The sequence below is a fragment of the Canis aureus genome, chromosome 1 (genome assembly GCF_053574225.1).
Source record: "Canis aureus isolate CA01 chromosome 1, VMU_Caureus_v.1.0, whole genome shotgun sequence".
NCBI lineage: Eukaryota > Metazoa > Chordata > Mammalia > Carnivora > Canidae > Canis > Canis aureus.
This window is the reverse complement of record NC_135611.1, coordinates 66,866,974-66,881,069: the sequence shown is the minus strand read 5'-3', so window position 1 is coordinate 66,881,069 and position 14,096 is coordinate 66,866,974. Positions and strand designations below refer to the sequence as shown.

At 41.0% G+C, this 14,096-nt stretch overlaps 1 protein-coding gene across 1 annotated transcript in view; it reads left to right on the top strand.

Annotated features, from left to right (window-relative positions):
• Positions 1–12,172, top strand: part of THEMIS (thymocyte selection associated) — a 176,624-nt gene extending 164,452 nt beyond the window's left edge. The window contains exon 6 of the mRNA XM_077902634.1: positions 10,530–12,172. Coding sequence (XP_077758760.1) covers positions 10,530–10,561 — 32 coding nt within the window. The 3' untranslated portion in view covers positions 10,562–12,172. The remainder of the gene's footprint in view (positions 1–10,529) is intronic.
• Positions 12,173–14,096: the final 1,924 nt, after the last annotated feature.

Sequence of the window (14,096 nt, the reverse complement as noted above, 5' to 3'; positions counted from 1 at the left end):
GGGTGCTGCTTCTCCAGGTTTGCTCCTTCTGGGCACCCAGATCTTATTCTTCTGGTTAGATGAAGTAGAACCAATTCAAACATGTGTCTAATAATCACACCAAGGGAATTCTTTATTTTGGAATTGAACGTAAATAACTAGAAGATTCGCCGTGAACGGCTGAATGCACCCCGTGTGATGAGAGTTTGCTCTCCTGCGGCAGGAGCCGTAACCTGTACCCCTGGGTCGGGGCTTCAGGCCCGGCTCCTCTTCTCTGAGCAGCTCATGAAAATGCTTCACCCAGTCTCCTGCTCGACCTTCTTCTGCGGGTCCTCGATCTCGTTCTGGTCACTTGGCAGCTTGGCAAAGCCCACGTCTTATTTTAGGAGCTTTGTTATTAGGTCTGTACATTGTTTTGTCCATAAATTACTAAAAGAACAGTCCCCTGAAAGCAGGATGATTAAGTGGTTAACCTTTGGAGTCTGAACTCCAACCACTGGGTTTAAATCGTGACTCCCACCTGCTTCACGAGCCATTTGCTAATGTCTCCGTCTCTTTCTTTCTGAGATTGGCTCGATCATAGTGCCAGACCATAGGCTATTTTGAGGACTACATTAGATGAAATAGGTTAAAGTTGGTACAGGACATAATAAACTCCAATTGAACCATAGCCATTTTAACTAACTTCTGCATCTCCAGGGGTTGATTGCCAAGAAAAACTTTGCTTCCAGATAGCACCTTCTGCAAAGTGCTGACCATGACCACCTGCTGTGCTCCTACAGTTTCTGGGTTTCTACTTGCTTCCACTTGTTTTCCCTTTGAAAACTGTATCTTCCTGGGAACTTCATGGCCCCTGCAAATGCCATGGTCGTGGAAGTCAATTGGCAACCTTCTTTGGAGATGAGTCACTGACTCCTCTGAGTCCAAGAAATAGTGCAATTTTGCAGAGGCCTGGAAGCCCTGGCCTCCCCTAGATGGACACCTTCCCCATCTTACCTCAGCTGCGGCAGCTCAAGGAAGAGCACAGGCCTTCACTGTTTATTCAGTTTAAGCTCTATTTTTAGTAGACAACACGTGTTAAGTGCAAATGTTTGTTTTCAGTTGTTTCATGTCTAGTACCCTGGGTGGACTTCCATGTGGAACATTTACTGGGAAGTGACCTCAGGAACAGCACAGACTTCGCTGATGCCACCGGAAGCCCTGGAGCTGGTGTGGCTCTTGAGAGCTGTCCTATGCTGGGGGCCAGGGGCCAGGGGCCAGGCCTTTATAGCACTGCATGGGTCAGGCATTGGGTACTGTGGCTCCTGAGGAAGCAGAACCAGGGGTGAGGTGGCTTCCTTCAACTGAGAGCAAAGCCATTTGGGATCTGGAGATGGTCGGTCAGTTTTGAAGAGGCTCCGGCTATTGCATAGGGCACTCATTAATTGCAGAGATTGCTTCTGGTGACCTGACTGGCTAAACTGGGATTTCCTCATCATGTGTCTCTTCTCAGCCAGAAAGGACAATCTTGTAAATATGCCTATTTGGTTTTGCCCTACATGACTGTTGTCTACCGAGCAAATTTTATAGCCTCCTGAAGAAAGTTATCTAATGGGATTTCCTTTCTTTGGACATTTCAGCTATGTCCTTCTAAGTCTTCCTCCATCTTTTTTTTTTTTTTAATTTCTAATTTCCCTTTTTATTTTTTTTTTATTTTTATTTATTTATGATAGTCACACAGAGAGAGAGAGAGAGGCAGAGACACAGGCAGAGGGAGAAGCAGGCTCCATGCACGGGGAGCCCGACATGGGATTCGACCCCAGGTCTCCAGGATCCCGCCCTGGGCCAAAGGCAGGCGCCAAACCGCTGCGCCACCCAGGGATCCCTTCCTCCATCTTTAGATTAAATTCATACCGTGACTCATCCTCCATAAATTCAACCTGTCGAGTAGTGAGAAGAGCCCGAGGCCAGAAAACAAAAAACAGGTACCCTAAGGTCTAGACCCAGCTCACCACACTGAGAGGTCTCGCCCTTCACAGGCCACTTCATTTTCCTGAGTTATTATGCTTTCCTCACCAAAATAGGAAGTCTACCAAGTAATCTTTGTGCCCTGTCAGTTCTGAAAGCATGAGAGTCTGGCCTCTTCTGATAACATCAAGCAATGCAACTGCTGATCATCTTTAAGCAAAACTCACATAGAAGTGATTCACCGCATGTAGGAACCTACATATTGCACTAAATTCAACAAGGGAGAGAAAACAAGCTCCATGGAAAAACTCATCACCGAGGTCAAAGTAGGAGCTACAAATGAAGAACGGATCTATAGGGAAATCAAGAAATTTTTAAGATTTTATTTATTTATTTGAAAGAGAAAGTGTGAGCAGGGAGAGGGGCCGAGGGAGAGGAAGAGGAAGGTAATCTCAGGCAGATTCAGTGCTCAGAGCAGAGCCCCACTTGGGGCTCCATCCCATGACCCTGAGATCACGACCTGAGCCAAAGTCATGAGTCGGATGCTTAACCGACTGAGCCACTCAGATGCCCCAAGGAATTTTTATACTGAGTTTTCTTTTAAGCTTAATATTTAATCTAAACTTCAGATTTTCCTTATATTATTATTACGAGAAATAGAACATGAGGTGGTTCTCTATCAGAACTACTTAGAGAATTAGACAACATTGGTGCTCTGTCTTAAAGACCTTGACTGGCGACTGACTGGATGCACGCCATCAAGAGACACGTTCTTCACGTATCATAGAACATGTTCCTGTTTCTCAATTTTAATAAAGGAACACTCCAATAATTCAGCATTCTTGTAAGTTGTGTGTAATTCCAGGCACGACAATGACTTTTACTCCGAAGCCTGGAGAACAGGTTGTATATAAAATATTGGGTCACTCCAACCTGGTCATCAGAAAATCTGGACTATCATTCATCCTCCCATTTAACACCAGGGAGGTTTTTCATTAAAACAAACAAAACAACGACTCTGGTAGAAGTTCTTTCCCATTTCCAGGGAATACTATCTCAGTTTGGAAGTACTGACAGCCTAAAGTGAAATGTTCTAAGATCGCTCTTCATTTTATAGCAACCTATTTCCCTCTTCTTGGAAGGTTTAAATGTTTAAGAACATGCTGGAAGGAGAACCCACAGTCCTTTCATTCTTTCAACAGTTTCGAAATACCAGGCAGTTGTGTGAGGGCTGACAGCCTTGCCCCTCTTCTTCCCTGTAGATTAATTTATTTCCTGCAGTGCTTGCTCTTCACGGAAAATCTGACTCGTCAGCCTTCGCCAATGGGAGATCTCATCAGCAGAATGTTAATTATAAAAGCAAAATCATCTACCATGTTGAAAGGGAAAAGCAGTTCTCCAGGCAAAGCAACCTGTTTCTTTTCTTGTCTCCTCACTCCTTCTCCCCTCAGCCTGTGGCTGGACGGGGGCACCAAGGCCCGGGGAAGCCTCCTGCAGGACGGGGAGGCACAGAGGGAAGCAGGCAGGCTTTGCACCCAGGCAGACCCAGGCCTGAACTCTTATTTCAAAGAGTGTCACATTTTCCTGTGATTTTGTTTCTTTATCTGTAAAATGAGAATTAAAATACCTGCCTCACATGAAATTGTGTAATGAGACTGGCACAGAGCAGACACTAAAAACGTTATTATTACAGAGTCAATCAACAGCTTTTGTTCAGCACCGTATTGATGGCGGTGGCATCATATTAACCGCGTCTCATGTGGGCTTACTGAGGAATCAGTTAGAAATTTGAAGAAATATGTTTTCCAGCAGTTAGGAGTCAGGAGTGTTAAACCAAGATGGATTATTGAAGTAGCCTGTTTGAAGTCCTAGCTTCCTCTCCATTTCCTTTTCCTGCTCCCTCCACTCATATAGTTTTCATAATGTTCACTAAACACTTGGAAACTTATCATTTTTTTCACCAAAAAATTCTTTTTTTAAGGTTTTATTTATTTATTCATGAGAGACGCAGAGAGAGAGGCAGAGACACAGGCAGCAGGAGAAGCGGGTTCCCTGCAGGGAGCCTGATGCGGGTCTCGATCCCGGGACCCCGGGGTCACGACCTGAGCAGAGGGTAGATGCTCAACCACTGGGCCCCCAGGTGTCCCTCCCCAATAAATTCTTTAGATAACCCAAAGGCTGTTTGCTAGTAGTTTTAGTTCTATCTACTAGAACTTGACACTGCATTTGGGTTCTATTTTCAAAAAATATTTTCTCTGAAATAAAAACTATCAATTTCTATTTGATTCAGTCTCAGAAATAAAATTTGGATGAATCAAACCTTGAGACAAAGAAGAGGGATGCCTGGGTGGTTCAGGCATTGAGCACCTGCCTTTGGCTCAGGGCGTGACCCCGGAGTCCCAGGATTGAGTCCCTCATTGCACTCCCTGCAGGGAGCCTGCTTCTCCCTCTGCCTGTGTCTCTGCCCCTCTCTCTTTCTGCATCTCTCATGAATAAATAAATAAATAAAATCCTTTAAAAATATATAAAAGACAAAGAAGATAATAGAGTGCCAGTAAGTAGCGATGAAGTTGAGAAATACTAAGTGAAAAATCAAAGTCAAATTTTTAAGCCCAGAATGATCACGATTTTTGTACTATGATTATGATTAAGAGATCTGTTCAAGTAAATTAATTTTTTTCTTGTTTCCCCCATGTTTTTTATGATTTGAGTGTGAGACAACAGAGAGAGAGAGCAATCAAAGCATCAGATGATCAAATTTAGAAAAGATATGTTATGGTGCAAACTCATATAATAACTGAGACCTAAACCACAGGGTTGCTTACAAGCAGAAGTGAGCTGCGTGTGTGGTGTGCAGCTTACAATAGATGGTTTGCTTTCTTTCTTTCTTTCTTTCTTTCTTTCTTTCTTTCTTTCTTCTTCTTTCTCCTTTTTTTGAGCTTTTTTTTATTGGTGTTCAGTTTGCCAACATATAGCATAACCCCCAGTGCTCATCCCGTCAAGTGCCCCCCTCAGTGCCCGTCACCCAGTCACCCCCATCCCCCCCACCTCCCCTTCCACCACCCCTTGTTCGTTTCCCAAAGTCAGGAGTCTCTCATGTTCTGTCTCCCTCTCTGATATTTCCCACTCATTTTCTCTCCTTTCCCCTTTATTCCCTTTCACTATTTTTTATATTCCCCAAATGAATGAGACCATATGATGTTTATCCTTCTCCGATTGACTTATTTCACTCAGCATCATACCCTCCAGTTCCATCCACGTCGAAGCAAATGGTGGGTGGTTTTCTTTCATAGGACAAAATAATACTGTTCTCCTGACTGAGGACAGTATGTTAACTTGTGTAGAACAGAGAACTGCATCTGTACGGTAACCTCCGCCTCTGACTGTTACGGAATCGTGCACAGATCATGGATTGATCCCTTTTAATGGTAAACGCAATTTTAAACTCAAGTTTACTTCTAAATAATAAGCTTTGGAGTCTCTCCCTAATTCCCTATTTACCCTCATAAATAACCTTCAATCTTATCATTTTAAGCTTCCTTTCTCCTTTCTCCTAATCTTTTTTCTGGTTGTCAGGTGAGAATCTTGCTTGTATCCGTTATTCCAAACCAATTCTGGTTCTCATTTTTTTAAAGAAACCTGTCTTTATTCTGACCAATGAACAAAGCAAAGGAAAAAGGAACAGATGACAATAACTTTCAAAACTTATTGCAGTGATTCTCTAACTTCTTGTATATAAAAAAAAGTCACTTCATGAGCGTGTTAAAAATACATTTTCTTGGAATCTGCTCTCTAGAGCAAAATGGGCAAACTGGCAACAAGAGAGTCTGTCCCCATTGCCTGTTTTTCACGTCCACGAGCTAAGAATATTTTTTTCATTTTTTAAAACTTGAAAAAGATAAAGAAAACAATCTTTTCTGACACATGAAAATTACATGAAATTCAAACTTCAGGGTCCTATAAAGTTGACTTGCAACAAAAGCCACACTCATTCATTTAATGTTACCTATGATGGCTCTCATATTGTCTAAGCAGAGTGGAGTGGTTTCGACAGAGACTATATGCAAAGCCTAAAATAGGGCTCTTTCAAATAGGGCTCTTATCATCGGGCTCTTTAGAATAAAAGTCTTCTAACCTCTGCTCTAAACAGTCTGATTTGGTAGCTCTCAGATAGAAACTAGGAATCAACTTTGACATGTTTTTTTGCAAGACTATGAGGCAGTTTGCAGGAACTATGAACAACTTTCTCTTCCCACTCATCACACTGTCACACCCCCTCTATCAGCAAATCTTGTTGGTTTTATCCTCAAGCAATGTATAGAACATGACTTTTTTTTTTTTTTTAACATGTTTACTGTTGTCAACTTAATCCAAGTCATCATCGTTTCTTGTTTGGATTCTTGTACTGGCTTCCTATCCGGTCAGTCTGCTCCTGCCCTTGCTTCATACCATTCATTCTCAACACAACAGCCAAGGAGAATGTGTGAAAACCTTAGTTCATGTAACTCCTTTCCTCCAAACCCTCCAATGATCTCTCTACTCCTCATCCTTTCTCACCACTCAGCTACGTTGGCTTCCAGCTGTTTCTCCTACACTCCCCACGCACTCTATCCTCAACACCTACACAGACTGTGTTCTCCAAGTGGTGTATCTTCCCCTAGAGAATGACGTGACTTCCAGCTTCGTCTTCCATAGGTCTTTCCTTAGCCACCACCTTCTTAGTGATACCTTCTGTTGAGACTTCATTTAAAATTTTAACCTTCCTGTTTGGGGCTACCTGTCTCCCTTATGTCTTCCAACATGCTGTACACTTTGCTTCTTTACTTTGATTAGGGATCACCTTTCCCACCTGAAGGCACCATGGAGGCAGGGATTTCTATCAGGTTGCTCTATCCTTAGATTCTAGAAGAGTGCCTGGCTGGTGGTAGGTTCTCGATAAATATTTCTTTACCAAAGAAATGAGCACCAGGCTCCCAGTTTGTACTTGACAGATAGTACATGACAACTATCAAGCATTTCTTGTGTGTAGAAACAGTTGCCAGGAGTAGGAATATAAGACCCGCCTCTGGAAAGGGGTGCAATGTGATGAGAGGAAGAATAAAGCAGCTATTTCAATCTCTCCAATGACTTAATTACAAAAGGCCTTAAGGGAAGGAGAGGAGAGGATGGGTACAGATGTGAGAGTGGGTACATGGATGAAAATCCAGTTGAAAATGTACAGAAGAGATTCCAGGAAACCGCATTTCACAATCGAGCTGTTCCCTGCCAGAGGTGGATATGCTCACTGCAGGTTCTACTGTTCATCAACCGGTTGGGGAGTTTGAAGAGACTGGATCCCCAAGTTCAGGAAAGGGAAAGTGAGCGGGGTATGACTAGTGGTGGTTCAAATTCACTCTTTAGGAAGCATCAGTATTAGAAGGGAATGTAAAGCAATTTTAGATAGACTTGAACTGGATTCCTATAAAGTAAGAGGAAATGGAGGTTTTCCTCTCACCTTAATCTTCTCATTCAAAAAACTCATCCGATTTTACGTATGTAAAGCTTTATTTTGTGGATTGAATAGTAAGCTATTTTTACAAGGATGTCGATTTTAACCACTAAAGGATACTTTTTAGAGAGAAAAACAAAACCAAACTGCATTGTTTATCTGTTCTCCTGCAGATGGAGTGTTTGACTAGGTCTCCAAGGGGTGTGTGAGATGCTACGCCCCTCAGTTAATTTGATCGTTTGAGTAAATGTGAATTCAGAAGCAATCAGTGAATATTCAGTTCAATGTAAGAAACATCACCTCCATATTAAGTTTGTGACATTTCCGAAAGGAATGGTTAATGAATGCCAAAAGAGTTGAAGCTTTTAAAGCATTTTCAATTTTAAAATCTAAATTATTGTCAGAAAAATCAGTTCCTACACATTTTGAGATTCTTAAAAGGTAACACCACAAAGAACTCAATTCCTATTCTATGTGAAATCCATTCTGTCAACTCCAACCGGCCACAAGAACACAGGTGTTATTTGGGGACTTCTTACACTGGCTGGAAAATTGGGCCAGATCAGGCAAGGAAAGGCAACTTCTAAGGTCCCTTCCAAAACTACGATTATTTAAATCCTATTATTTTATAGTGAGATAATCTGATTATTCTAATGCCCTCACCTCCCATTTTCCTGCTTAACTATGTCCTACCTTAAATCAGTTTATTGACAAGGGAGAGTGAGACTAATAACTGTCAAGATGACAGATTGAACTTTCAGACTACAGGCTTATAATAGTTTTATGTGAACATGAGATGACAGTAACAGGTAATATTTCTGTAGCAGTTTCCATTGTACAAAGCACTTGCAGGGCCATTATTTCGTTTGATATTTCCTCAACTCTGTGATTCAGTTATTACTATCACAACTCATTTCATGATAGAGAAGTGGAACTGAGATGTTCCTCCAGACATACGGCCTGGAAGTCTTAGAATCAAGAATCAGACCCAGTTCTTCAGAGTCCCTTTCTCTCTACTACAATATCTCGATGTCATTTGCCCTCACCCCCTTCTCCCCCCATGGAAAACGATCCTGTGAGGGAGAAATAATGTTGTTAGCCCTTTCTACAGATAAAGTCACAAAGATGGTAGGTGATAGAAGTGGGAATTAAATCTGGGCGTACTGCCTAAAAAGCCTGTGTTCTTTCATCTATAATGTATATTCAACAGTGGGTGGTCTTTTTGTTGTTTGTGATGTGAGGAAGACCTAAAAATATAAAGGCAGCAGTTGGGGCTAAACGGATAATGAGAGAGGATGAAATCAAGAAAAGCACGGAATCCAGGCTTTCTATCATTAGGCCACTGACTAGCCCACCCCACCCCACCCCACCCCGCACCCCCAACCCCCAGCCCCACTTAGCTCTAAGAGATGTTGATACAGGAATGAAAATTGAGACCTCCAGGGAAATTAACGCAATGTATGGGGAAACCCCACGTCTTTCTGCTTCGACATCTCTTGTCTTCCTTCCCAGTTAGTCTGCAAGTTCCTCAGAGGTCACAACACTCTCTTTTGTCTTTGTATCTCACACATATAATAAAAATAGCTAACAGTTGGTAAGACAGTAAAGCTCTTTAGTGTTAAATGTAAAACTCTTTATATCTATTGGCTCATGTAATCCTCATCATAAGCCTGTAAAATAGGAAGTATTACCCCTTACCTTCTCTTCTTTTTAAAGATAAGGAAATGGGGTGCATAAAGGTTAGGTAACTTCCTTAAGGTTACAGAGCGAGTATGTAGCAGAGAAGGAAGGAAAGGAGGGAGGGGAGGCTGTGTGGGAGAGGAAAAAGAGGAGAAAGGAGGGGAGTGGGAGGGATAGAAAGAAGAAAAAACAAAAGGAAAAAGAGAGAAAGGGAAGGAGGAAAAAAGGAAGGAAGAAAAGAAGGGGGAAAAGGAAGGAAGGAAGGAAGGAAGGAAGGAAGGAAGGAAGGAAGGAAGGAAAGGAAAGGAAGGAAGGAAGGAAGGAAGGAAGGAAGGAAGGAAGGAAGTCATAGGCTAGTGAGAACTCAATGTCAAGAGCCTCCAAGTGTTCCTCTTCAGGCCACGTGGTAGCCATTCAGAGACCACGTATGGGGGAGCAAGAGAGGACGGCTTTTCTACACCTCTTGACCCTTATAGTGCGTGCTGTCAGGAATTTTTCAGCAACCCCCCCTCCACCCACCATGCTTCCACAAAGCCAAATGGAAAGGAATGAGGTGTCCTGCTTGAACACAGACTGAAGTCCTACTTGCAGTGCAGCTCGCTTTATTTGAGGCTTTGACATGAGGCTATTCTATATTCAGGTCAAATCTGCACATGCTCATTAGAAGCTGTAGGTCATTCTGCTTAGGCTCAAAACCTGTTGCTTTTCCTTCGGTTTAATTTATAGATATTCTTTTCCTCCTCTGCAGTCTTTACAACGCCAGCAGGTTTGGGCTCCTTTTTGCAGGCATAGGGTCACAGCTGAGGTGTTGGGTCTGCGATCAGACACTTTGAGGGCACAATCAAGCTTCAGTCTCTTACTCGCTGTGTGATTGCTGGGCAAGTCTCTTCACTGCGAATTCAGTTGTTTACCTTTCACTGCCTGTGTTCTAGAGTTTTTAGAAAGAGATACTAAAATGCAAAGAAAAACATTTTGTAAATTGAGAAACACTTTACAGATTTAAGACAGGTATTTCTTAAATACCTGTCTTGAACATGAGAGACTCTTAACCCTAGGAAACGAACAAGGGGTGGTGGAAGGGGAGGTGGGTGGGGAGACGGGGTGACTAGGTGATGGCCCTGAGGGGGGCACTGGACGGGATGAGCACTGGGGGCTACACTATATGTTGGCAAATCAAACTCCAGTAAAAAAATATACAAAAAAAAAGAAGAAATACCTGTCTTATTCCTAAAGAATTTATATTTCTTCCTTGTTTTGTTTTGTTTTGTTTTTTTTGTGTGTGTTTGCCTCCTCTTGTTGTGCCCCCAATTATTTTTCAAAAAACATACACGCATGCGAGTGTACTATAAACGGTATTTGAAAGCACATGGTTTTCTTTCCTGCTATTTCCAATACACATTTCTGATGAACTCCTCTGTTTTTTCTTTACTTATAGAAATCTCTAAAAGCAAAAAACATCAAAAATAATGAGATGCGACTGAAGCCAGCTGGGCAGTGAACATAAATGTTGCAATGGAAAAGTAAGCTTCGTCTTCAAGCTGAAAACAATTCCCCAACAGACCTCAGTAGAAACTGGCCACTGCAGAGGAGGGGAAAAACCAACCTTGAAAGTTTTAACAGATAATACTTAACGGAAAACTATGATATGGAATTCACATGGTCTGTTCCTTTGTGCCCAAATTTGTATATATATTTTTTTGTTACTTAGGACATATTTATTTAATGTGCATACTTCTTGTGGTTCTTGTTTCCTCTTCCAACCATGAAGCAATTGAACAGTAATTTTATATTTCAGTTCCTGAGTAATAACCAGTTGGAAATAGGATGAAAGCTCACCAAATATTTTCAGTTTTTCAGAATTTGTTTTGCCGTTTTGCTAGAATTGTCATCATGCCTGCTAAAAATAACTTTAAAAAATAATTATATCTGAGAGTGATTTAAAATACCCCACTTTCTTATCGGATTGCCTTGGGGCTGTGAAAACGAGTTTGACTTCACATTTTCAGTTTGTCTGTAAATAAGTGTTCGAGGCTTAACAGCCAAAGGGACCCTGAGTCACAGGGATTTTCTAGAACTTTCTCCCCTGCACCCTAACAACCAGAGTTCATGAGGGAAATATCACCAAAGATCTGACAATATGCTGTAGTATTTTATGTACTGTATACCAGATAACCCTTTAGACCAATGCTTGTCAGGATTATGGGAAAATCATCTCATTTATGTATCACTATGTATTAAGTATGCAGGGACAATATTATTTTGCCTCTAGCAAAATGAAGAGAGAGAGGAGTTACCTTGTTAGTTACACAGGAATTTAATGGCAAGCTTTGGGCTTTGATCATAGGTCATATCTGTACAAAACACTGTTGGCTAATCTTCCATTTCATAATTATATTAGATATAAAAATTATTCATTGGTCTGGTACCAAAGAATTTCTAAAGACAACAAATCATGAAACATCTTTTCAACAGAAACTAAAAAGCCTACAGTAAGAGATCTTTCTCAAAATGTTTATATTCTGACAGTTTACATCCTCTTACCTTTTTTTCTTTTTAGGCAGAAATGAATCCTGATTTCCAAAACCCTAAAGAGTGTTTAGTGACTTGATGCGATGCTATAGTTTGTTATTTACAACTTCAGAAATTTTCTGAGATGGTTTCACCTTTACTTCTCTTGCTGGCTTGTGTCTATAACAAGAACTTTTCAAAGCTTATGTCCTCACATTTAATTATTGAATTCCATAGAGAATCCTCTCCTGATTCAGCAATGTTGGCAAACTCCTGAAACTCACAGGCCAGTTTTCTATTTTTCAAACAACTGTGAATAATTAGTGGTTTTTATTTGTTACTTTTAGTAAGCCCAGTTCTTTGATTGGAAAATCAAGAGAATGCATGTCTTAGTTTGGTTGGAAACCCTCGGGGTCTTTCTCGTGGACGTCATATATAAACACCCCAAACTTAATACAAATCCTTTTAGGTACTTTGCTTTCCAGCTCTCTTGCTATTGAAAGGTGTTCATCAACTTCACTCATCTGTGGAAGATTTTTAGAAGGTTCAAAATAAATTTTCTAATTTTCACTTGTTTGTGTGTGTGTGTGTGTGTTCTTTATTAATGTCCAACTATGGAATAATTCTCTTCTCATAAAAAACTAAGTTAAAATTCTTGAACTGCAATTGAAATCAGTTCTTCACTATCAAGAAGAAGGCCACACGTGCTAAAGAAGCCAAGAGAAGAGAGATACTGTCCTCCTGCCCTTCTGCCACAAGCAGGGACCTGTAATGCTGGACACAATGACCAAAGTTCACAGAATGGTGAGGCTGTAGAGATAGCTGCCAAGATTCCCAATTATTAATGTTGCCTTCCTCCTAACTGAATCAGGCAAGTAGTTTTGGAAGGGGATGGAAAGGAGTGAGAAATGGACAAAGGAAAATGTTCTTTTTTTGGAGATGTGTTCAGCTCTTATAATCAGGACTTTAATATACAAAGTGTGTGTTTTAAGATCAAAGTCCACAATAATGACACTTCCGGATGTCTATCCAAAGGCTTAAGACACATGTACTTCTAAAAGGAAGGGGATATATAAAATTCATGGGAATATATCCTGATAGGCTGGAATACTAAAAACTGAATCTAATAGAATGAAAGTGTAAAAATATTTCCACAATTTTACCACTTGTACTGCTTCGATTTGTACTAACCCTTCCCCTATTCTCCCTGCCAATCAATCTACTCTTAATGAAGTAGCCATCACGATCTCATTAAAACATGTATTATTTCACGCCACATTGCTTCCCACTTCACTCAAGAGTAAAAGCCAAAATTCCTAAAATGATCTACAAAGTCCTACATTATTTATTGCTGTCACCTCTCTGGCCTCTTCTCTTCTCACTCATTGAGCTCGAGTCATGCTGGCCTCCCCACTGCTCATCAAACACGCCAGGGTGGTCTTGCTTCAAGGCCTTTGCATTTTCTTTCTCTGGGAATGTTTTTTGCTCAGATATCCACACAGGTCACTCCCTCAGGTTCTGGGAGAATGCTCAACCAGAACACACTACCTCAAATCATAACCTCAACTCTACCTGGTTCTTCCTAACTCCTTCCACATTTTATTTTATTTTTCTCCTTAATAATTGATTCTACCTAACATACTATAAATCTTCAAATCCTGGAGGGGGGGCACTGGTTTATGCCAATACAGCTGGGATATGATTTGTTTTATGTGCTCTATATTGGTCAGAAGAAAGAGAAGAAGGGACTCAAGGGATTCATCTCAGCTCTTTCGACTAGACTAGCTCTTTCTCCACAGGCCAAGGGACCACTGCTATGCTTCCAAGGGCCACTATATATGTCTGTTTTGATTATAAATTGAGAAATGAGGTAACGGCCACTGGTACTGTCTATGGAACCAGTAGACTTACCGTGAGATAAACTTGGCCCAAAGGCTCTGTGTATTACTTGACCTATTTTATGAGAGGATCAATTTAAGCACTCTGTGCATGACTGTTATGGTTGTTTATTACATATTCTATCATTAGGGTTCTGAAGCCTCAAAAAGAATGGGAGTTAGCTACATACCCCATGGGTGACTGGAAACATACTTGTACTGAGGGGCAGTCAAGCCTCTTTGTCTTCTCTATTCTGATGTGACTGACACTCTTATCACCTTTTTGTCATTTTTTAGAGCAATGCAATGATTGGGCACATGAGATGCTGCACTTGGATGTCTGAAGCTTCCAGGGTTATCTTCCCTGCATAGTGCTCCAATCTGCTTTCTTCCCTTTATTAAAGCTAAATGAGCTTAATGCTGGGTGAGCTTATTGTGTCTGGCGTATTTGATTGACAACCTGAACGTGAAACTCATTTTAGGGGTCTTTTCCTTGCAAGAGGACAAAGGAAACAAAAATATTTTTTAAAAAAATAATAATTAAAAAAAAGTTAGGCACAACAGAAGAGATTGTTGATGAGATGGTAAACCTTAAGTTCTCATTTAGCATCAAAGAA